The sequence below is a fragment of the Phyllobates terribilis genome, unplaced genomic scaffold, assembly GCF_046119375.1.
Source record: "Phyllobates terribilis strain yellow unplaced genomic scaffold, ASM4611937v1 Scaffold_13__5_contigs__length_258822181, whole genome shotgun sequence".
Taxonomy (NCBI): domain Eukaryota; kingdom Metazoa; phylum Chordata; class Amphibia; order Anura; family Dendrobatidae; genus Phyllobates; species Phyllobates terribilis.
The window spans coordinates 27,181,900-27,206,479 of NW_027362773.1; the positions used below are offsets into that span (position 1 = coordinate 27,181,900).

Here is a 24,580-nt window from a genome sequence, read left to right on the forward strand (position 1 = left end):
TAAAAGTGTGTACACCTGGAGACCTAGTGCTCACCTGTGCATGTCTGATGTACTGATCCTTTCCTGTCCTCTGACCCCTGTGCAGGGATGGTGGTGTGTAACTGGGTGGTCATACTAAGCGTCTGCATTACGGTTCTCTGTGTGTTTGATCCGACTGGAAGAACCTTTGTGAAGCTGCGTGCAACCAAGAGAAGACAAAGAAATCTGCGCACTTACAACTTGCGGTACAGGAACTCTCCTTATTACCCCTTTACTACCCTTCTGATGTTTTAGATTTCGCCTCTTCACCCTCTCATTTTTTTCCTGGTTTTAGACACCGCCTGGAGGAAGGTCAGGCCAGCAGCTGGACCCGCCGTCTGAAAGTCTTTCTATGCTGCACTCGCACAAAGGACTCTCAGTCTGTAAGTAAATGCAATGCTTCTCTGTAATTCCCTCGTATAACGTCTCATTAATAAATTCATCTGCTTGTAAAAGATATTTCATAGACTACAGATCTATGGGAATCTTACTGCCTGAATAACGTTCTCTACACAGCTATGCCCCCCAGCTCCCGGACTTCGGGTTTGTGCAGACAACCGTATTTTCGGTCCGAGTGCCATCCAGCAAAACATTGCACCCAGACCTATGTTATTCTATGGGGTCGTGCATATGTCTGGGTTTTTTTTTCTCTCTCTCGCACAGTGTGTGTCCGATTTAAAAAATCACAGCATGCTTTACTTACATCCAATAATCGGATTGCACTCGGCCATGTTAGTCAATGATTTCATGGAAAACATCGGACTGCACTCGGATGATATCCGAGTGCAGTCCTGATTTTCACAGAATAACAGAATGGAAATGGAGTCATTTTTATTCCATCCTCTCAACATCTGAGAAAATTGGGTCGGAGTGTGGTCGGAGTGTGGTCGGAGTGTGGTCGGAGTGTGGTCGGAGTGTGGTCGGAGTGTGGTCGGAGTGTGGTCGGAGTGTCCCTAGCCTTACAGGGAACTACAGTGTATATTGGTGTTGGTACTACCAGTTGTCATCTCGTCAGTGGATCGGCCATATTTTGATTCAGCCCCTTTTAAATGCATCTGTAGAATGTAGACAGGACTTTTTCCTTTCTTCCTCTGTATCAGTGGGGGTCCCAGGTATTGAACCCCCACCTTCTGATTCTTATGACATAGTGATATACTAAAACATAAAATTTGGGTGCATCCAGTCCATTTTTTCACTGTTTTGCATTGTACCTTCATGTAGTGAGACCTAGGCTTTATGTTTGGGTGGCTATTATTCATGCCCATGGAGGTACCTGCTGTCCTGACTGTGTGCACACTGCTGTCATCTGTCAGGAGCTGCGGTATTATTATCATTAGTCGGCGTAGAGCTATTTCCAGTGACTGTGGTTTGTCTTGGTCGTAGCTCATGTCAGACATTAGGGCTGCTGATGGGGCCGAGATGTGAATGAAATGCTGGACATCGTTATTTCTTGTAATCTGTTACAGCTTCATTTCTAATACAATTAGAGAAGCTTAGAAAGCATTACTGCCATAATTAACCCTTCTACAGCCCCCTGGGGAGCTTCCTCTGTCCTCCCACCTCTTCTCTCTACACGCTTGGGTACAGAAAGCTGTATATATCTGAGATTCATTCTGTATGGAGTACAGCGTCCCCCATAGCAGAGCCCATCTTTGTGTTGGCGTAAGGCATTGGTCACAGTTGATACCTTATTGTGGCCCCCTGTTTTTGGTCCCATACAGGCTGACATCTTCCTCCCCACAGCATTGATTAATCCTTCTTTAATATGTTACTATGCAGTAAATGTATAATCTGTCCTCTGTTTGTATATAAGCAGTGCAGTGTCTATGGATGGAGATTGCATGTGGACACCTTTGTCACTTTGGGATCAGTTAAAAAGGCCAGAAATGTCTATAAAAATGGCGTCTCACCCCTGTCCTAGTACATGCTTCACACCAGGGCCCTGATTCATCACTGCCTTTGCTTCCGGTTTTTTGTCCAGTTGTTTTTTGTTTGCTCCCAAATTCATTATTTTGTATATTTGTGCCTCATTTGAAGTTTATTTTTTTTTTTACATGTGCTCGCCTGTATTTTTTTAAAGTCACATAATTTGGTGCAACTTCACTCCATTTCCGCCGCATCTCTCCCGGAGTGTTTTTTTTCTTTTCTCATTTGGACTTAATTCCAAAAGTTGCAGCATCTTGCGACAAAGTTGCATAAATGGCTAAACCTGCAAGATGCCCTTTTGTGACTTTACGCCACGTTCATGAGCGCATGCGCCTTTTTGATGAATTTGTGAACATCCGTGAATACCACGGGGCAAGGTGATTTAAAATAAATTGCAAGTTATGAATTGTTACCTGGATCTTTTAAAGTAGATCCCTCCCTTACTCAGGTAGCCCACCCATGACGTATGCTATTGTTGTGTAGGATATGTGTAACCAGTATATTGCACGTGATGAATTCTGATTGATGGGTTGGTGCTAATTTAATAATGTAGCACAATTGTTGTGCCTATTGGGGGGCTTCCATACACTCATAGATAACTCCAGGATTCTCGGCCGAGCGTTCCTCTGTATGGGGGAGACAGCTGGTGGCTGCACAATATGTCTATGGGGCTTTCGACAATGGGCTATGAACGATCAGTTAGACTACCATCACCCCAGGTCAAAGCCATAAATTCTACCCTCTCTTTCAGGACGCTTATTCCGAAATTGCCTATTTGTTTGCTGAGTTTTTCCGGGATCTGGATATTGTTCCTTCTGACATCATTGCTGGGTTAGTTTTGCTGCGCCAAAGACAGAGAGCAAAGCGTAACGCCGTGCTGGATGAGGTAAGCGCCCTGTATCCCTCATTCCCAGACATGTATAGCCATCATACAGGCTGAGAGCACAAAGATACAGCTTTAACCCAGTTACACCCCTCCGACATCCATGGTCCAAGGACAGGACATGATGTCCGGACCGGCTGCCGCTCTCCTGACACAACCTGATCTCTTGTGTTACTGCCTCTTGCAGAAGTTGTATGTTCAGAGGCAACTATGGGATTGGATGACTTTCCTAAAGGTTTATTTGGGGAAGACTATCCGGACCTCAGAGGACAGATCAGAAATTTATGAAAACAAATTCCATCAAGTCTGAATAGAATGTATCCAACTAAACTTATATGAAATTTCTGCAACAATTCTGCCACATGTGAATAGCTCCTAATGAATGTATGTGGTAGAGCCTCTCCCTGGTATAGTGCTGGCAATCTTATCCAATTATATGCATAGATCTGCTGTAACATAATCGTTATCCGATCAGTAAATATGTGAAAAAATATATTCATCCAAGTTACTGATTACACAGGTATCTTATTGGCCATGTATGTGTATTTGAACCCCCTGAAGATCCGATCATAGTTGTAGTAGTTAGGTTATTTTATTTATTGTCCCCATAAATGTTTTAAAGTGAAAGAAATCGCAAACCAGCAAACATGAGTTTCTTGCTGCAAAGGAGTAGGGCCAGGTTCACACTGCATTTTCATGCCAGTGGCTGTCGAGGCCATTGACTGTAAAGATGCAGACAGTCGCTGTGTTCTGTCTCAGACATTATTTTCAACCGTATCCTCCTATTTCAGGTGGGCACCAATATGCAGCTGACCATCTCTTGATGGCCGCCTGAAATAGGCTAGTATGGTTGTAAATTTTATCCGACCAAGCACACAGGGACTCCGCCTGCATCATAATAGTCAGTGGCTCCGTCAGCACATACTCATTTTCCAGGGCTTCAGACATAAGCCCTTGACAGAGCCACTGTGTGGGTGAAACGCGATATAAACCCGGCCTTAAGGTGATATAGAGGAAAGTCGTTATTTTGTACTGTGAAATAAAATATGCTGTAATTTTCTCTCTGTTTTCTACTTTCAGGCTAATAATGATATATTGGCTTTCTTGTCTGGCATGCCCGTCACCAGAAAAACAAAATATCTGGACCTGAAAAATACTGTGAGTATTGTTGAATCCCCACCTCTCTGTACAGCTAATGCCGGTCCTGATTGCTCCTTTCTCACTATGTCCTCCTTACTACAGCAAGAGATGCAGCGGTACAAGGAGGTCTGTTATTACATGCTGTTTGCACTGGCGGCATATGGCTGGCCCATGTACCTCATCCGGAAACCAACCTGTGGCATCTGCCGGTTGGCAGGGGCTTGCTCGTAAGTGCCCCTTTTAATTTATGTAGCCCATGTATTTTTTCCCTTCCTATGTCCATGCTATCTCTACCCTGGTCCCCTGCACACAAGGGCGCACACTTTGACTGTTGCACACACCATGGATCTGTGTTGTGAACACTTGGCCTTACAGGAGAGCTCAGCCTGATACATGGCACGCGATGGAGCATGATGCTTGTGATTCCTATAAGGAGCATGTACACGGGGTCTTGGTTGGTGTATATATTGCAGTACTTTTACTTCCACACCTTGGCCTTCACTGTCTAACATGCGCCCACTCCTTGGTTTCACGTCCTCAGGAGCTGCTGTTGTCTCTGCTCTACCCGTCCTCGCTTTGCCCCTGGAGTTACCATCGAGGAGGATAACTGCTGCGGGTGTAACGCCATTGCTATAAAGCGTCACTTCCTGGATGAGAACATGAACATGGTGGACATTGTGTACACGTCATGTCATGATGCGGTTAGTCTTCTTTCCTGCTCATTTCCCTTTCTACAGTCAGTTGGGTCCACTGATCATCAGGTACAAATTTATGATGACTCATCAAAAGCTGGAGCTATAGGAACCTACCCTGCTACATTGCTAATATTTTTTTTTTTATTTACATTTTTCCATAGTTTTATGTTTCTAAGGACATCTCGTCCTTAAATTACCTATCTGTTATACCCGGTACTGGCTCAGAGCTGTCACTGACCGCTCCTGCCAGCGATTTCTGCAGCTCCACGTCAACAGAGCAACTCTTCTCCTTCCTGGTGCTTCCCTGCAGTTAGGCAGCAGGGAGCCGGCTGTCAATCAGCATGACATCAGCGGTCACAACCAATCAACAGAGCAAAGTGGAAGAGAAACCGCTGCTCTGTCTACATAGCGGAAGCTGCTAAATTGCTGGCAGGCGCGGTCTGTGACCATTCTGTGCCGGCAGGTACTTAGCAACTACTTGCCTGTTAGTTTTTAACAATGGGCCTAAAGAACTAATTTAGTCCTGGATAAACCTTTAAAGGCTGTATGATCTATATGTAAATTATATCTTCACAAATGCTGCTCTAGTTTAATTCCAAAGCTGGAAATGTCTTTTAAAGAGTTTGTCTGGACAATGTATTGATGACCAGTCCTTAAGATAGGGTATAAATGTTAGATTGGTGGGGTCTGAGAACCGGCATCTCCACTGATCGGCTATTAGCAGATCCTATGGCTGGGGGAAGTGACCAGAACACCACAGCGCCACATACTCTGTAGTGGCCAATCTAGTACTGCAGCTCAGGCTCCTATTGAAGTGAATAAGCATTGAGCTGATCTAGTAACGACAACTAATGACGAATCCTAAGGATATGTCATCAATAGCGTATTCTTGGACAAGCCCTTCTAGATCACCTGTATAAACTACAACTATAAAGTTTTAATTGCAATTATTATATACTAAACAAAGTAAAGGCAAGGGCCAAGAAGTCTATGGTAGGAAATGTACATTTTAATAGACTATTTGTATTCCAACAATTTTTAATATTAATCATGTATCCTAAGGGTATGAATATGAGAAAAGTGGGGATCCTACTGCTGGTACCCCCAGAATCTCATACATGTGAGCTCCCGCCTCCATATAACAATGTAGGGGATACAGGATTAACCAAGTGCGTTATTGGGTGGTTTTTTGTTTTTGTCTTTTTTCATTTCCAAGTGGTCTTTTGGCATTTATAGGGTGTTCTCTTACTATAGGTTTATGAAACCCCATTCTTTGTGGCTGTCGATCATGAAAACAAGAAAGTTGTGATTAGTATACGTGGCACACTATCTCCAAAGGTAGAGGAGTTGATGCATGCTTCATCACTAGATATAAGGATGACTGATATAGGTAATATGTCATGCCAAACCTCTGACCATTTATTCCCAGGACGCCCTGACAGACCTCACCGGAGATGCGGAGCGCCTGCCAGTGGAGGGACACCATGGCACATGGCTGGGGCACAAGGTATGGATGGGTCCGCTTTTTGCAGGGTGATCCACAGTGTAGCGTCATGAATCAGTGGCTGACCTGTCTCACTGATGTATATTCCATGATGTCCATATGCTGTAATCCTCTATATGGAAATGTATAATTTCTTGTTTTTTGAAATCCAGGTGTTTGCAGATGTCGTCAGCGCAGCCTGTAGTTTCTGGATTCCTATACTTATGAATAGTTCTTCTGTTTATGCAATTGTTTTTACAAGTTTAGCGCCCCTTTTATCTTTTAATCTCTAGTCAGTCTTGCACCATTACTCATTCTTGTGCCATAATGCACACAGTATCTTAAGGTGCCGTGACCCTTTGAAATGAATCGAGCGGCACATAAACTTTGCCCTTTTAGCAATGTCATCTAGTGCCCTTGTTAATCAGAATATGTGACCTCATTCCAGTGATTTAATGTTTGCAGGGAATGGTTCTTTCTGCTGAGTATATTAAAAAGAAATTGGAGCAAGAAATGGTGCTTTCTCAGGCATTCGGCAGAGATCTGGTAAGAATAAAGACCAAAATGCTCCATGCTCGGGCCAATCTTATATTTCCCTTTTTTTTTTTCCATAACTGTATAGTAGACTCTTTCTTGGCTATTATAAGAGACATTTGGAGACTGCTAGGTGATATTGATATTGAATATAGCAAAATGCTGATAAAATTAGCTGCAGTGTATATATTGGAGAAGGTCAAGTCTACAGTGACTGATTCCATAAATATATATAAATATATGATCTATTGAGCCTGAATTGTCCTCATGTGATCACAGAGGACTGTGTATTCAATGTAGCTCAATATTTGCTCTAGTTAAACCTCCTGTAGATTAAACTAGGCTGTCGCTGAATCTAGGACATCTCATGGACTATTTCTTGTGTTCCCAGGGACGTGGAACCAAACACTATGGCCTAATTGTGGTGGGTCACTCGCTGGGAGCTGGCACTGCTGCTATTCTTTCCTTCCTTCTACGACCACAGTACCCTTCCCTAAAGTGTTTTGCTTACTCTCCACCAGGCGGCCTCCTAAGGTACGTATTCTGTAAATGTCTTGAGCTTGGTTGCCATCTATAGGCCTCACTAACACCATGCTAATTTCTTTCAGCGAGGATGCTATGGAGTATTCCAAGGAGTTTGTTACATCTGTTGTGCTTGGGAAAGACTTGGTACCCAGGTAATTTTTTTTTTAATATTTTAAGCCTACACACTAGAGCAGGGGTCCCCAAGCTGTGGCTCCGGGGCTACATGTGGCCTGCTGGCCCATGATGTGTGGCTTGTGGCTGTCTACCAGCTTGGTGTTTAGTACCAGATCTAGCAACCAGCAAGGCAAAAAGGTCCCAGATGGTGACCGTTGTGAGTAGCCCCACACAGAAGAGCAGATCTGGATGTGACTAATTCGGGCAGGGGTGACGAGGGAGAGAAATAAATATTGTAAGCTGGAGATAAGATGGTACTGATGGTCAGAGGGGTGCTTGAAGCTGGATGCAATAATGTGGTGAGAGTGGCTGATTCAAGAATGGGGGTTTAAGTGGGATCCTATGGAAGTAAGTATCCTGCCTATATGGAAAGAGGGCACAAGGTAAATATCCTGCCTATATGGGAAGGGGGCACAAGGTAAGTATCCCTCCTATATGGGAAAGGGGCACAAGATCTCAGTTTGCTTTCTTTGGGGAACCTTTGGCTGCCATCACACCGGTCATGGTGGGTTCTGAGTGTTGTTACTGTGTGGGATGGAGGAGAGCCCTAGAAGTGGCTTGCGATCATCTCTCAGTTGAATATAGTTTTCAAGGTTAAAAAGATTGAGGACCACTACACTAGAGTATACATTGAGCTAACCCTAACCGTTGTTTTCTGTAGGATAGGCTTGTCTCAGCTTGAAGGCTTTCGCAGGCATCTTCTAGATGTTCTTCAAAGAAGCAACAAGCCAAAGGTTCGTAGTGTATAGATTTCTATGCCATAGTGCATTTGTTTTTATGGCACTCATTACTCTAAATGCATCCTTGTACTTTCCTGGTTTATTAGTGGCGGATTATTCTCGGGGGTACTAGGTGTATACCTAAATCAGAACTGCCTGACGAGTGTGAGGGGATAACTGTGCCTAGTAACCGGCTTTGGACTCACCCCAGTGACCTAACCATAGCACTGTCAGCCAGCACCCCGCTTTACCCTCCTGGACGGATCATTCATGTTGTGCACAATCATCCGGCAGAGCAATGCTGGTGAGAGGCAATGGCGTTTTCTATAGATCTATTATTAGCATTGATCAGTATAGATCTATCTTGTATGTTGCATCATAACCCTTCTGTTCTTAGTTTCTGGGATCAAGAGGAACCAACCTACTTTGCCATTTGGGGAGACAACAAAGCATTTGAAGAAGTAATAATCTCCCCGGCCATGCTGCACGAACACCTTCCTCATGTGGTAATGGAGGGACTGAACAAGGTGAGGAAGATGTTACTACTTGATTGTAATGCAAAGATTTCTTTATGAAGTTTTCATCTTTTTAATGTTTATAGGTTTGTTTGTTTTTTATTAGAATGGCTTTGTTTCTGGTGTTTCAACGCTGGTCCATATTAACAGATTACCCAGAGGGAAAATTGACCCAATTTAAAGGATTTGTAATAAAACTTGACATTTAATTTATTTAATATACATGGTATAAATTGTTAAAAGCACTTAAATGGTATTGCTATATATTCAATACTAATAATTCCCCATATCTAACATTATTGTTCTAATAGCTATTATTCCTAACCAGATTAATAGCTGCAGCCCACTAACTAGTATAGCCTTATAGGATTTATGTAGTAGAAATTGTTAGATTCAAAACCACAAAAGCATATTAAAACGGGCTCATAGCCTCCCTGTCATGTTTCGCCTGGACAGGCTTCATCAGGGGGCTGAGGCTAGAACGAAGACACTTTGTTAATTCAACTCTGGTCCAGACAATTTAATGGAGATAAGCTGCAATACCAGACAAAGCCCACGGCAAAAAGTGGCGCCATTTCTGAGGGAGAAAGAGCAGACCTATTTTTCTGTCCCCAGACAACTCCTTTGATTGTGGTGTGAGAATTGCACACTTATCTATCTGGTGTATTATACCTTTCTTGTCTCTCCTATGTAGGTGTTGGAAAATTATAACAAGGGCAAAACTGCCCTTCTGTCAGCTGCCAAAGTGATGGTGAGTCCAACAGAAGTGGATCTGAACCCAGAACTGATCTTTCACCAGCCGCCTCATCTGTCACCTCCTATTCTGGAGGTGATCCCTGCAATCATGCCTGGCACAATTACCAACAGGAGGAACAGCAGCACTAAGTAAGTTGGGAAAATTAGTGGTGATATTTGCTGAGCATTATCGGGAGCCATGAGCTGGGTTCTTCAGTAAATGACTTATCCCCTGTCTTTTGGGCTGTGACATTTCTATGATCCATTGAATGTTCATTCCTATTATAGTGTTGTTGTTTTTTCTGTGACTCCATTTTTTTTGCTTGTTTCTCCCATTGTACCCCATACACTCCCCAATTTCCTTACGCATGTTTCTTGTCCTCATTATTCAGGGTCCTGTCTGGTGTAATTTCTCTTTGTTCGCCTGTGTAATGGACACTGTTCTGTCCGTTTTTCTTGCATTACCATGGCCTGTTTGTCGTGATTAGTAATCTCTCATCTGTGAGTCTTTTCAGTCTTTATCATATTACAGTTGTGATGCTGCTGTTTTTATCATCCATCTTTATTCTTCATAGTTGTTAGTCATGCCGTTTTGTCCGCCAGAATCCCACCCTGTGCCTAGTTTTAGTCTCTCAGGTTTGTGAATTCATAACTCCTCTGGTGTGAATCCTTACTGCAGGTTAGTGTCTGAAATCTGTGGAATTGCTCTTCCTTTGAACGTGTGGGCTTCAGTTCCATAGTTTTTCCCCATACAATGATTTGAAGACCATTGCACTGAGTCAGTATCCGCTGGGACCTGAGTGAACGCTATAGCGATTAAGGTTCTCTAATCTGAGATTGAGGACCGACGTGTAGACCATTTATGAGCTTCTCTTCAGTCTCGGAGGAGAGCGGCCTCAACTTGACCACCTCTGCTCTTTTCACTTGAGCAATCACTTGGGGTCTCAGTACTTTGATTCCTACAGATCAAAACTTATGACTTATCAAAAATTTTTGTGAACTGGTCCTTAGATTCATGCTGGCCAAACAACGGGCAGCATAAGTCAGTGCTCGGCTGCGCAATTGACATGTCTCTCTCATGTGTGTACATGGGGAGAAACTTGTCAATCAAATGGAGAGATGTGGGGAGAAGATGGCCTCAGGCAGTGCCGGACTAGGCATGTTTCTGCCTTAAGTCCTGGGTCCCATAAGTTGTGGATGCAAGAAAGTGCAAATGATTCCGCGCTCCTCTGGGTCAAAGAAGGGATGCAATACCCAGTGCTTGGTTAAGAGTCCATTTATTTATAAGCTAAAATCAGATGTATAATTTTTTTTAATTATTATTTTTTTTTTTTTTGCATTGAAGTATATCAGTTCTTAATTATTTTTTAATCATGCTAACAATATTTTATTCCCGAAGCATATATACATTGATGGATACTCAAATTTATGCCTTTTTATTGATTGTACTTTTCTGCCTTAACGGCCACCTTGTTTTGGCACCAGTTTTTTTCACATTTTTTGTATATATATGTCCACACCTTGCTATACCTGACACAAGCTATGCACTGATGATGTGGACAGGACGTCCACGAAACGCGTCTGATTTTAGCTTATAAATAAATGGACTCTTAACCAAGCACTGGGTAATGCATCTCTTCTTTGACCCGGAGGAGCGCGGAATCATTGGCACTTTCTTGCATCCACAACTTATGGTACTCGGACCCTTGAGGTTTGGTGTCTCCTGCAGCACTCCACTATACCATCATATGAGTTGTGCATTTCACAACTCGCCACTACTCATACCACTACTTGTCTGGGTAACAGTGCTATTGGTGCCCCCTCTCCATCTTATTTTAGTCCTGGGTCGACTTTTCAGACTGATTTCTCTGAATCGCCGCAGCATTTCAGGATAAAACAGACCAGGCTCATGCTGTCTGTGGTTTGGGCAGCATGAATCTAATGACCGATGCCCTTTAAGGTGTTATCTAAGGGTCTAAGATGTATTGGTTAGTTAGAAAAAATCTATTGAGAAATTACTAAGAAGTAACTACATTGAACATAGAGTTCCCCTGCAGGGACAAAAACATAAGTGCACAAAAATGTAACAGAGAGTCCTGACATTTTTTAAATTTCCCCCTCCCCAGTGTTCAAAGGGGGTTATCTAGGATTTTGAAGACCAGACCTACTGTCTGCAGATTCCCCCACAACTCTGGACCCTGTGTAGTGGCTGCTTGTAGGTAACTCCTGCTCAGATCATTCACTTCTACCAGACAATGGCCACTACATAGTGTACGGAGCCGTGATCTCGACTCTGCTGATCGTGGGTGAGGTGGAGGGGTCTGACACCCACAATCTAATATTGATGAGTTATCCTACATTCAGGTACTTGTACACGTTTGATGGCATTTGCTGACTATACAGTGATTATGGGGTTGTCCATACCCTGTCCTGCAGATGTTGGTGCAGGGAGGAGGAAAGAGCATATTTGATATCCGGCTCTTACCAGCATATAATCACAAGTTGTTTATTTTTTTATTTAAGAAGAGTGTTACCAGACTCTTATCACATGGCCACACATTCTCAAGAAGAGTAATTTTCTTTGGTTGGCACTAATGTATTATTTTCTAACTTTATTCAGTATTTAAACTTTGACCCAGTGCGTATAAATGAGAATGCATGTAAGAGCAGATAGACCAAGCTGATCTTCTGACATATCAGAGGTACATGGCAGATCACAGTGGGGAACCTATTGGCCTGGACCAATACAAGCAGGTGACTAATAGTTTACGGAAAGTCGGAACTTTCCACTTGAACTATTACTAGAAAACGACATTCATCTGAATCTATGTAGACGCAAAAAATGGGTCTTTCAATAGTTTTGCAAATCTGTGCAGATCCAAGTTGCTGATCTTATCTGATGTGAATAACTCCCCATTATAATGCCATAATACCAGATTTAAGGATTCTTTCCCCCTCACAATCTTTTTGACCACTGGTCACTCAAGTACTTTTTACTTATTAGCATTAATCATTCTGTCAAACACTTGGCTTTCGTCAATGAAAAACTTCCTCGTTGGCTGCAACTTTTTAGCAATTACACTTATTTATATAACTTTTTACAATTGCAAAGTGGGGCAAATGTCTATTTTGTATAACAAGCTTTCTGCTTGCCAAAAATTATAATCCACCTCATATTGAAAAAATCTTCACACCTCCCAACGCAGTCACAGCACTGTTCAGGTCTCCAAAGTTTTGATATAAAGTATTTATGGCCTATGTCATTAATTCCACTCTGATGCGGAAGTGACGGGTGCTGGAGAAACAAGTGTGCAGCGTCCCTAATTTCTGACTCCAGCGTGGACAGACATTAATGCGCGCAGGATAGGAGAGTTGACCAATGCCCGGCAGACCGTGCCCGTGAGCTAAAATTAGTTTACAACAATGTATTTGCATAAATGCTATAATACATGAAAACCTTTTTTCTGCAATCTTAGAAACTTTGACGAATTCTGAAATATTATAAAATAAAAAAATTTAACCATTTCTTAGTCATAGAATTCCCACCCTACTCTGTGCTCCACCAAGGGAGGGGATTCAGTGGGTAAGTAATGGCTAGTTGGTTATTCGACAACATCAGCTTGGCCACCGTTACTAAAAATCACCTAAAAATAAATAAATATACACCTGCACACTCAATACTGTTCAATAATATTATGCAAATGTGGAGAAAATGTAGCAAATTAGTAAAGCTTTAAAAATAGTTTTTTATTTTTATTAATTAACAAAGAGAAATCTAAATTTAATATTTAGTGTGACTGATCTTTTGCATTCAAAACCTCATCAGTTCTTCAGGTACTTGTCACCTGCACGCATGTTTTGAAGGCGTTCGGGAGGGAGATTGTTCCATACATCTTGGAGAACTAACCACAGATCCTTCTCTCTCTTCATGTAATCCCAGAAAGACTCAATAATGTTGAGATCAGGGATCGGTGAGGGCCATATCATCACTTCCAGGACTTTGTTCTTCTTCACGCTAAAGATGGTTCTTAATGACATTGGCTGCATGTTTGCAGTCGTTGTCTTGTTGCAGAATTAATTTGGAGCCGATCATGATGGATAAGTATCTGCCTGTATTTCTCAGCATTGAGGACACCATTAATCCTGACCAAATCCCAAAGTCCAATTGATGAAATGCAGCCACAAACTTGTAATGAGCCTCCATCATGCCTCACTGCTGCCTGTAGACACTCATTATTGTGCTGCTCTCCAGCCATTCAGGGACAAGTTGCTTCTGTTACAGCCAAATATTTCATATTTTGGTTCATTAGTCCAGAGCGCTTGGTGCCATTTTTTCAGCACCCCTGTTCCTCTGATTTCGAGCATAGTTGAGTTACTTGACCTTGTGTCCATTTTGAAAGTATGGTTTTTGGTCGCAATCCGTCCATGAAGACCACTTTTGGGAAAACTTCTATAAACAGTTGATAGGTGTAACTGAAGCCCGCAGTCCTGAAATGATCACACTGTTGGATATCTTTTTTGCCAACATCTGTCTATGGTCATCAGTGTTGCCCATTTCCTGGTGTCCTCAATGTTGAGAAATACAGGCAGATCATACAATACCATCAGGGAGGCATCTGATTGGCTTCAAATGTATTCTGCACCAGGACAATGACCCCAAACCTACAGTCGATAGTTTTTAATGCCATCTTCAGTGTAAAGAAAGAACAAGGAGTCCTGGAAGTGATGATATGACCTCAACAGAGCCCTGATCTCCTCATCATCGAGTCTGTCTGGGATTACATGAAGAGAGCAACAGCCACAGATCTGTACTTAGTTCTCCAATATGCTTGAAACAATCTGCCCTGCCAAGTTCCTGCAAAACGGCGTGCAGGTGACAGAATGTATTTTGATAAATTGATGCTTTTGATGCCGTTTTGAAGGCAAAGGGCGGCCACACCAAATATTGATTTGCCTTGGGACGCAGTCAGACAGCCATATAAATCGGACCACAGATCACGGACTGGCCGGTGGCTTTCTCTAATAAAGCTTGACAGCTTCATACATTTCTGTGCAGCTATCTCGCTCGGGTCGGGAGAGCCGCTAGCCAGTCCCTGGACTGCGTTCCAATCTCGCTCCGATTTTATACGGCCGTCTGACTGCGTCCTTGGATTTCTCTTTTGTTCATTCACGTTGCTTTTTGATTTTTGAATTGATAAAAATTAACAATTTAATATTTCTATTTTTGTAAGCATTCTTACTTTACACTATTTCTTTCCACACCTGCATAAAACTTTTGCATAGTACTGTGATAGATATCTCTTCCTTCATACTTGATAACACACGATTGCATTGAATTTAGTGAATAAATGGACTGTAATGTTAATTTTTGTCCAATTCATATAGAAAAATAAAATTTTGCTTTCAAATATGATTTAAAAGTTGTTTTTATGTATTTCTTCCAAATAATAAATAAGGGTTTTCTATTTTGTGTCTTACAAATTAGAATAGGACACATGCACCAAGCCTGCCGGGCATCTAGCTGTTTTTTTTTTTGCCTACTGTCCCCCCCAGCATGCCTCAGCATGGTCTTTAAAAGCCTAATGCTGAAATGAGAGGTGCTGTACAACCCCTTAAATAACTGTAGAGAAAACTAAAATTTCCAGTGGTTTGTGGAGGTCCTGGCTAGAGCTGCACATTAGTCAGCCAGGACGAGGTCTGAATTTGGATCTGCATTTATCTTTTTCTTTGCCATTTCTATTTCTGTCCATCTTTGTATTGATGTTCTTCTTGTGTTGCCCAAACCTCTGTAGGAGTAAGCAGTCTGAAATCAGCCTTGAGGGATTTTATGACTCCCGTCTCCTATCGCCGGTGCTGAAGGATCCGGTTGAGCTTCTGTTAATGAGCACCAAGGATTGCCTGGCAGTGTCGCTGCAAGACCGCAGAGCACCATTAGCCACAATGGAGAGCCTCTCTGACAACGAGTCCGTCTACAGCTTTGACTCCAGGCGTTCTTCTGGTTTCCGAAGTATCCGTGGTTCACCCAGTTTGCGGGCTGTTTTGGAGCGGGATGAGTCGCACTGCTTCTTCATTGACCCCACCATTCCAGAGGAGAATCCGTCCCTGAGCTCCCGCACTGAGCTACTGGGGGCAGATGCCCTTTCTAAGCACTCTCAAGAGAGCCAGCACACGGAGATTATCCATAACAGTGGTCGTTCCTCACCAGGAGATTTACCACCCTGGGATGAAGAAGCGACAGCAGGAGCAGAGACCACCAGGGTGCAGACCCCAGCACAGGAAGAGCTGGCTTTGCAGAATGGACGCCTCACTGAAGTCCCAAGCCCACAGGTGCTAGAATTTGCAGAATTTATAGACAGTCTTTTCAATTTAGACAGTAAAAGTGGATCCCTGCAAGATCTTTATCACATGATGGTGTCAGATGGAACAGACCGTGAAATTCCCAAGTCTGTAAGTGATCAAGAGATACTACTAAGAGCACAATTCGAGCCAAACCTAGTGCCCAAGCCTCCTCGTCTTTTTGCTGGTTCGGCAGATCCCTCATCTGGCATATCTGTTTCTGCCTCTTTTCCCCTTAGCTCCTCAGGTGAGCTCATGGACCTTACACCGACAGGTATGAGCAGCCAGGAGTGCCTGACCCCCGATCCCACCCGGACTGCCACACCGACAGGACCCACTCACGGCAAACAGGAAGAACTACTCATCTCTGCTCTCTAGCTAATCGCACATAGACAATTGAGGAGAGGATCTTTGATGGAAATGCAGCTTTAGGAGTAGATTAATGCAAGCTTACAATAGGAAGAGATAAGCCAGAGCTTAGTTACCTGTGGTAATTGAGTCGGAGGGAGAGCTGCCCTCCCGCCATCAATTTTTATGCCTGTGGCACCACTGTGTTACAGACTTTGCGGCAGCTGAAAGGGATTTTTCAGACCTTTTTTTGTGACGATCACAAACCAAGGAAAGTGATACATTGCACTAAGAAGATGCCACCACATTGGCAGTCTTGCATGGCTTGTCTTTTACCAGCCAAAATGACTTGCCAAACCTGCTTGATGAGTGTTCAGATGAACTGCGGAGGCTTTCAGAGCTGTTTTACCTCTGTTTGCCCTTAGGTATTTATATTAGGTCTTACTGTTACAAAATACGCATATGAGGTGTAGCTACAGTGCCAACTGAGGCCAACAAGGACACCCTTCTGCCTTCATTACTTACCGAATTTTTTTTTGCCATGTTAAAGCAAAAAGATGATAGTGTGAGAGGAGAATGGAAACCATGCTTGGTCTAAGGTAGACATCATTTATCCTTCTAGTCTGTAAACTGGATCGGTCGCCAGTATTCCTGAAGTAGTGGGGAAGTAATGTGTAGATCTGTTTGTAATTGTGCCATTGCAGGAACATATATGGTTACAGTTCCTAACCTGAGTTGTATCAGTGTTTCCCTTTAAAGGCAGCCATAAACATGTGTAACCGAGACTTTTCTCATCCTCAGATCCCGTGTACATTAATACGGAGATCCTGTAGATCCCGCTAGACGTGAGATTACCCAGGGATTTCTGCTTGTCCTATATCACCTGTATGTGATCACCAGGCTTTAATTACTTTGCCTACGCGTCCCGATGAAACACTAGTTGCCCTGCTGTCCGAGTAGATTGCGTATTTTATGATAATGTATAGATCGAGAGCCCTTTTTATGCAATCAGAACAATTTTTTTTGGGCAACCAGATTTTCTAATTGATCCCGTTTACAAGACAAGTCCATGTCTGATTGGCATCACTGCCAGGTTGTACGTCCTCCACTCATCTAAAGCACTTATGGCATATCCATAGGGTATGCAAACTGATACATGCAGGTCCCACCTATTGGATCTTAGCCATCTCCAAAATAGGGCTCCACCATGCACAGCTGTAATGGAGAGGAGGCTGTGTTTGCACTGCTTTTTATTCACTTCTCTGGGATTTCCTAAAATTGCTGACCATCCTTATTTGCCTTTTTCCAGAACTCCTATAAAAGTCAATATCCAAATGGTCACAATCCTGTTCACTTGGAATACTCCTTCCTAGGCAGCACCTGAATAGTCAAGTGCAGGTTGTGCAAAAAAACTGTTTAATATAGAGAACGATGCATTCGGCACTCATCTAAAGGAGGCGTGAAACGCGTTGTTCTTCAATTTGTCACGACAGTCCTCACTTTATAATACTCCTTCCTATGTAGCACTGGACGGATGACTGAACATACTCATGACCATTTGGATGCTTTATTGGTCTATCCGCCCCCAGTACTAGCCAGGGACAGGAGGACCATTCTGCATTGGCGCAGCAGGTGTTCGAAGCCCAGAAATGCCCTACTGTAGTGTTGTGCCAATCGTCTTGCACAGCACACAAAGTTGAGTGGCTTTCCACTTATTACAGCTTACCCACTGTCTATACACAGTGTCACCACGTACTGTGCAAGTCAATAGCCTCGCATGTGGTGCCCCCTCATATGCACAGCAGCGCAAGACAGAACCCCGTTTTCAACATCTTGGGTCCGAGAGGTGGGATCTGCATCTATTGTACATTGTGGTTAGATCTGTGATGGGAATACATTTAAAAGGTGCAAATATATCTTCAGTGACGGCTTAACTGGCTCAGCCGAGTGTGCATGTGTTCCCAATAAGGTGAGAGAAGTAAGCTGCTGCCAGATACCCTCTTGAGGCACCTTATCTGCCTTAAGAATAAAAGATCGGGCATGTTAAAATTCAAGATGCCCAATCCTCAGCTGATACTGTCAAAAATCTGCAGCTTTGACTGACATTCAACAAGTTCACAGCAAGCAATGGTAGATATAAAGATCATTCTCGCTGTGACACCCAGTTTTTTTTTTTTTAAGACATATGATTAAGTTTACCCTTTGATCAACTCACAGTTTGCCAATTACCAGACACCATCTTGTTGTTCATGGCAGTAGATGTCCTAAAGGAGCGATTCATGTGGAAATTTTACCTGTTGAGTGACTGAACCGCTTATTTATGTGACTGAGCTGTACTAGCTATACGTGCTGGGTTTATCTGTATGGGATGGAGCTGTACGAGCTATACGTGCCGGTTGTATCTGTATGGGACGGAGCTATACGAGCTATACGTGCCGTTTGTATCTGTATGGGACGGAGCTATACGTGCCGTTTGTATCTGTATGGGACGGAGCTGTACGAGCTATACGTGCCGTTTGTGTCTGTATGGGACGGAGCAGTATGAGCTATACGTGCCAGGTATATCTGTATGGGACGGAGCTGTACGAGCTATACGTGCCAGGTGTATCTGTATAGGACTTAGCTATACGAGCTATAAGTGCCGGATGTATCTGTATGGGACGGAGCTGTACGAGCTATAAGTGCCGGATGTATCTGTATGGGACGGAGCTGTACGAGCTATAAGTGCCAGGTGTATCTGTATGGGATGGAGCTGTACAAGCTATACGTGCCGGGTGTATCTGTATGGGACGGAGCTGTACTAGCTATACGTGCTGGGTTTATCTGTATGGGACAGAGCTGTACGAGCTATACATGCCGGGTGTATCTGTATGGGACCGAGCTGTACGAGCTATACGTGCCGGGTGTATCTGTATGGGATGGAGCTGTACGAGCTATATACGTGCCAGGTGTATCTGTATGGGATGGAGCTGTACGAGCTATACGCGGCAGGTGTATCTGTATGGGACAGAGCTGTACGAGCTATACGTGCCAGGTATATCTGTATAGGACTGAGCTGTACGAGCTATACGTGCCGGTTGTATCTGTATGGGACGGAGCTGTACGAGCTATACGTGCCAGGTGTATCTGTATGGGACGGAGCTGTATGAGCTATGCGTGCCAGGTATATCTGTATAGGACGGAGCTGTACGAGCTATACGTGCCGGTTGTATCTGTATGGGACGGAGCTGTACGAGCTATACGTGCCAGGTGTATCTGTATGGGACGGAGCTGTATGAGCTATATGTGCCTGGTGTATCTGTATGGGACTTAGCTGTACGAGCTATACGTGCCGGGTTTATCTGTATGGGACGGAGCTATATGTGCCGGTTGTATCTGTATGGGACGGAGCAGTACGAGCTATACGTGCCAGGTGTATCTGTATGGGACGGAGCTGTACAAGCTATACGTGCCAGGTGTATCTGTATGGGACAGAGCTGTATGAGCTATACTTGCCAGGTGTATCTGTATGGGATGGAACTGTACGAGCTATACGTGCCGGTTGTATCTGTATGGGACAGAGCTGTACGAGCTATACGTGCCGGTTGTATCTGTATGGGACGGAGCAGTACGAGCTATACGTGCCAGGTGTATCTGGGACAGAGCTGTACGAGCTATACTTGCCAGGTGTATCTGTATGGGACGGAGCTGTACAAGCTATACGTGCCAGGTGTATCTGTATGGGACGGAGCTGTATGAGCTATACGTGCCTGGTGTATCTGTATGGGACTTAGCTGTACGAGCTATACGTGCCTAGTGTATCTGTATGGGACGGAGCTGTACGAGTTATGCGTGCCGGGTGTATCTGTATGGGACGGAGCTGTACGAGCTATGCGTGCCGAGTGTATCTGTATGGGACGGAGCTGTACGAGCTATGCGTGCCGGGTGTATCTGTATGGGACGGAGCTGTACGAGCTATGCGTGCCGGGTGTATCTGTATGGGACGGAGCTGTACGAGCTATGCGTGCCGGGTGTATCTGTATGGGACGGAGCTGTACGCGCCAGATATTATTAACCTGTTGTATAAGTTTTAACAAGGACGTTGGAGGCAAAGTTTTTCTACTGCAATGTAAATGGGGGGATATAAAGTGCCAAGATGTGTCGTGCCATCTGGAATGGCATCATTTCCTTTGCTTAGAGGCAGTGGGGTTGGCAAGTAGTAAGCCTGGCAGCCATTGTGGTAGGCACTTTTATGTAATTGAGACTTTTCTAGCAGCAATGGGTTATAAATCCAAAGTCTTCTTGATATCTTTTTGTATGGGAAGGATGTGACTCCCAATTCCTCGCTCTCCTTGCAGAGAAGAGCCATGTTGTCCCTCTCGTCACACCGTTCATAGCATGGTACGTCGTTCACATAACAGATCCTTTTTGGAAGATGCCTTCATGTGTCTGAATTGTTGGGGCTGAGGCGTCCTAGGAAGGCTACAATGGCCTACAAGTTGCACTGAAGTCCCAACCCCCTACCTGGTTTTACAGTTTTTTTTCCTGTGGTGTTTCCGAACATTAATGCCTTTTTATTTGTCTATTTATTATCCCTTGTTACATACATGTTTTCTGTTTGTCGGCCTTGTTGTTGTGGTTTTCCAATGAGTTATCTTCTCCATGCCTCGCTCTCTGGCCCGGCAGGGACATCGTAACACTGGAGTTAGTTTACGTCCTTTGCACAGTTGGGACGACTTCTTGAAAGTGTTAGTTTTACTCTGTATCCAGTGTTTCCAAATGCACGTTTTTGCCACCAACCACGAATCGTGACCCTGCTGATTTTTTTTGTTGTTTTGTTTCGGAAGGGGTACAAATTCTGGTTAGCTTGTGCCTCCTTGGGACCTGAGCAATTTAGCCTCAGTTTTTGCCAAGCTCACAATAAGATATTGACTTGACAAACCTTGAGGGCTCTTTGGCCCACGTGCTCTACTTGCACCTTTGGATGTCATTCCATCTCACTGTGCCATCTTGTGTATGTAATATTAATAGGAAAGCTGGTGCCCTAGCATTATGTCACCGTCAGGGCAGCGGGCACTCAGGGCATCTCTTACAATATGAGGGGTTTTCTTTGAACCCTCTACCTGAGTGCCTTATGGGCTATTGATTTCAGGAGAGTTGGCTGATTTCTTTCCGTGCAAATAAGAATGCCTTAATTTCCAAGGACCTCGAAGCCCAGCTCCTTCCTCTAAGCCCTTGCCTTCTTGTCACTGTTTATAGGCTGATGCCATCTTGCAGGGCACAGAGGGACTGACATCTTGCTAAGAGGCAAGCTATTGTGCATGTTCTAGTCCCCCCACCACCCGCTGCTGTGTTTTGTGCCATTGCCCAGCATCATTTGTAGTTTATGTAAAAAAATACAAAACTTAATATTGTAAAGAAAGCATATAAAAGATATAGCATATCCTATAAATATATAAATATATACATATGTTCTTGTATATTCTATACAGACTGTAAAAAAGGGACGGGCTGCTCCATGCCCTGGGTGGGTGTACAATCCCCCTCCGTCTTTCAGGCTGTATATATTTCATTGCATCATTCAACCACAAATAAAGATACAGAGATGGGAGGTTTAATTTGAAAGCCTCCCGGGCAGTGAAACATTTGGTGGTAATATACCTTTTGTTTCATTTGAATGTCAGACTGTGCCAAACAATAATCTGTGCCATCTATTTTCATTAATGGACCTATTAACCTAGATACAGTAGATAGGCTCGTCTTCTACTACTGTGCTTCTCCAACCTCCAGCCCACCAGGAGATATTGCTGCATGAATTCACAACTAGTGGTAGCGTAGAGTCGTCATCATCGAGGACTGAAGTGATGAACAACTTAACGCTTGTGTCGTGTTGTCCTTCTTGCCGCAGCATGTCCCGTTTTGGTTTGATGGTCCATGTCCTATGCCGTGCCATTGGGGCCAGTAGCATAGTACCTGGCACTTTGTGGGTTTTCTTATCCACAATCTAATATTGTCATTGCCAAAGCATGAGGCAGTTTGATTTCTATAGTTGATAGTAACTCTCACATATAACTGTTTATAGGTAATGGGTTAATTTATTTTAATCATTGGAAACCCTATGAAGTGTCTTGCCACCGTGGATAGGATTCCTTACAGGACAACCCTTCATCTCTGCGTAATAAAAGTACCTTCTTGATAGTTCCTGCACTACTTACAGCATGGTTATTGGTATGGCCCTTCGAGATGAATATGATGAATATATAACATGCCTGTCCTCTTATACTATAAAGAACGGAACAATAGCAGTTCTTAAAGCGACTCTCCAGTCTCACCTGACTTCCCGGTGAGTTTGTAAAATTGGCTTATACATGGCGGCTTCTCCAAGGTAGGCGGAGCTGCCGGTGGGGGAAAGAGAGCTGTCTGACCCATTAATGACGGAAGGTGCGTCTTCGACTACAGTTTAACTACAGTGTCTATAGGAAGTCTGTGGTAGTCACAGCTCTGCCTAAAGAAACTAAGGTAAAAAGTTGCCAAGTGGCAAGATTTGGAGATCAATAAGCAATTTAACATCATTTATAGGTACTGACTAACATGGTGAGGCATATTTATCAAGCTAAATGGACTAATATTCTGGAGTAATTTCCATAAAAATTGTTCAGAAAGAAACGTGGTCGGCACTACCGCACAAATTCATGAAGCTCCAGTCACGGGAATTGGTGGCTTAACTCACTGGTGGAGCTCAGGATTCAAAAGCAACAATCTAATCCACTGTTGGCACTCGCGCTGTTACTTTAAAATCCTTGATGATATTTATTTAATCTATATAAGACAGTCAGGAGACAATATGGCCGTTTCGCGCACACTGCGCTTTCCCAAGAGAGGGAATTACACACTTGAGAGAGCGCAGTGTGCGCGAAACTGTCCTAGGCAACCTGCTGACCACTTGCTGTTGTATCTTCTCCTGACCGTGTTTTATACAAATTATAAAAATTATCTTTTTGGATTTTACAGTTGAGGGAGACCTGTCAGTTCTGATAAGTGTTTATCTACAGATATAGGGTTAATAGCGTTATGAAGGTGCCCGGTCGCTCTACTGAAAGTTCGGCAACTGGAAGAAAACTAGCTTTATTTTTCCAGCGAGCTTCTGGCTTTGTCATGTTAATAGCGTTATCAGACCTGACAGATGAGTGTGTATTGTGTGTTTTAGGCACTTTTTGCACTTTGTCCAACAAAGCGAAGTAGTTTCTCTGGAAATAATAGGCATAGCCTACCGTGCCACCCCATGTGCGAAAAAATGTGCCAAATATTTGCCATAAATTTCTGCCACAAAGTAAGAAAATTAATAGGTGATGTAAACTTGGTCTAGACAGTCTTAATATGAACCACTTTGATAAATCCTGCACATTTTAAACCTAAGAATGAGACACTATTTATAAATATGCCTCATTATGTTTAAAACGGAGCATTCATCATATTCGAAAATATAAACTGCATAAATTATTACGATAACTAGATTGTAAGCCTAATGAGGCTGGTGTACTTATTTTGAAATCGGAATGGCTGCATAAATCTTATAATCAGGTGAGCTAAAGAGTGGAAGAGTTCAAGTGTATTCAGTCTCTGCCCACCCAGTCTGACAGCTGCAGTTTGTACTGAGCAGTGTGAGACTTCAGCAGCAGCCGCAGGGAGGAGGGACCTTGAGGAGCTGTCACTTTACAAAAGGAATATATCGCTTTTCTGATATGGATATTCAAACTAAGTATATCAGATGTAAGGGATTGATCTATTGATGTATGCAGTGAGTATCGTGAATTCTCCAGACTTATCCCTATTAAGTGCCCAACTGGACAGTCGCTTTAAGTTGCCGTCTGACTTGTAATAGCCTGTGACATGGATTAGCTTTGATTAGTTTGATGTCTAATAGGTTGGTTTGAATAACAGTCGTGTTTTACACCGCTCTTTAAATGGTAATTTGCACAGAATCATTCTTTTTATGTTTTAATAACTGCAAAAAAAAAGATTAGTCTGTCAATGAAACTAATGCTATATTTTCCCACACAATGGATTCTGAAGGTTTTGTGGTAGTATTTACTCACATCTCCCTCATCTGTTTGTTACCAGACCTCCTGCCTGCATATTAATTCAAGGCCATTTTATCGTTGCGATACTTTTAACACTATGCCTGCGTGTGATCCCTGTAATATGGACCATTGTTTTTATAACCTCTATGGTGAGCCTGCCAAGTTATAGGATGGGGTCTTCCCCCCCAATTCCTGACTCACTGTCAACACTAAAGAAAAAAAAAAAAGTTGCATTTTGGAATGGCACTGAAGATTAATTAAAAAAAATGAAACTTACTATTTGGCTTGTTGAGTTTTTATTTCTGTTGTGGAACAGTGATAGATTTAAATTATTCCTAAAGCGCTCCTGTTTCAGATAACTTTTCAGAATGCGCTGTCGAGTGTACATGAAGAATAACGCTATCCTATAACTTGTATACTACATTTTTCAAACCTTTCAACCTCTTTGTTATAATACTGGTGAAGCACAGCTGAAATCCAATGGCTAGA

At 43.2% G+C, this 24,580-nt stretch overlaps 1 protein-coding gene across 4 annotated transcripts in view; it reads left to right on the top strand.

Annotated features, from left to right (window-relative positions):
• DAGLA (diacylglycerol lipase alpha) overlaps positions 1 to 24,367 on the top strand; it is a 45,576-nt gene extending 21,209 nt beyond the window's left edge. For all 4 annotated transcript variants that reach the window (XM_073657976.1, XM_073657979.1, XM_073657977.1 and 1 more), the window contains exons 5-20: positions 86 to 224; positions 314 to 401; positions 2,696 to 2,830; positions 3,908 to 3,985; positions 4,070 to 4,194; positions 4,509 to 4,668; positions 5,917 to 6,000; positions 6,092 to 6,169; positions 6,611 to 6,691; positions 7,071 to 7,213; positions 7,288 to 7,356; positions 8,040 to 8,112; positions 8,205 to 8,401; positions 8,495 to 8,624; positions 9,307 to 9,497; positions 15,140 to 24,367. In XM_073657976.1, coding sequence (XP_073514077.1) covers positions 86 to 224; positions 314 to 401; positions 2,696 to 2,830; positions 3,908 to 3,985; positions 4,070 to 4,194; positions 4,509 to 4,668; positions 5,917 to 6,000; positions 6,092 to 6,169; positions 6,611 to 6,691; positions 7,071 to 7,213; positions 7,288 to 7,356; positions 8,040 to 8,112; positions 8,205 to 8,401; positions 8,495 to 8,624; positions 9,307 to 9,497; positions 15,140 to 16,061 — 2,693 coding nt within the window. In that variant the 3' untranslated portion in view covers positions 16,062 to 24,367. The remainder of the gene's footprint in view (positions 1 to 85; positions 225 to 313; positions 402 to 2,695; positions 2,831 to 3,907; positions 3,986 to 4,069; positions 4,195 to 4,508; positions 4,669 to 5,916; positions 6,001 to 6,091; positions 6,170 to 6,610; positions 6,692 to 7,070; positions 7,214 to 7,287; positions 7,357 to 8,039; positions 8,113 to 8,204; positions 8,402 to 8,494; positions 8,625 to 9,306; positions 9,498 to 15,139) is intronic.
• Positions 24,368 to 24,580: the final 213 nt, after the last annotated feature.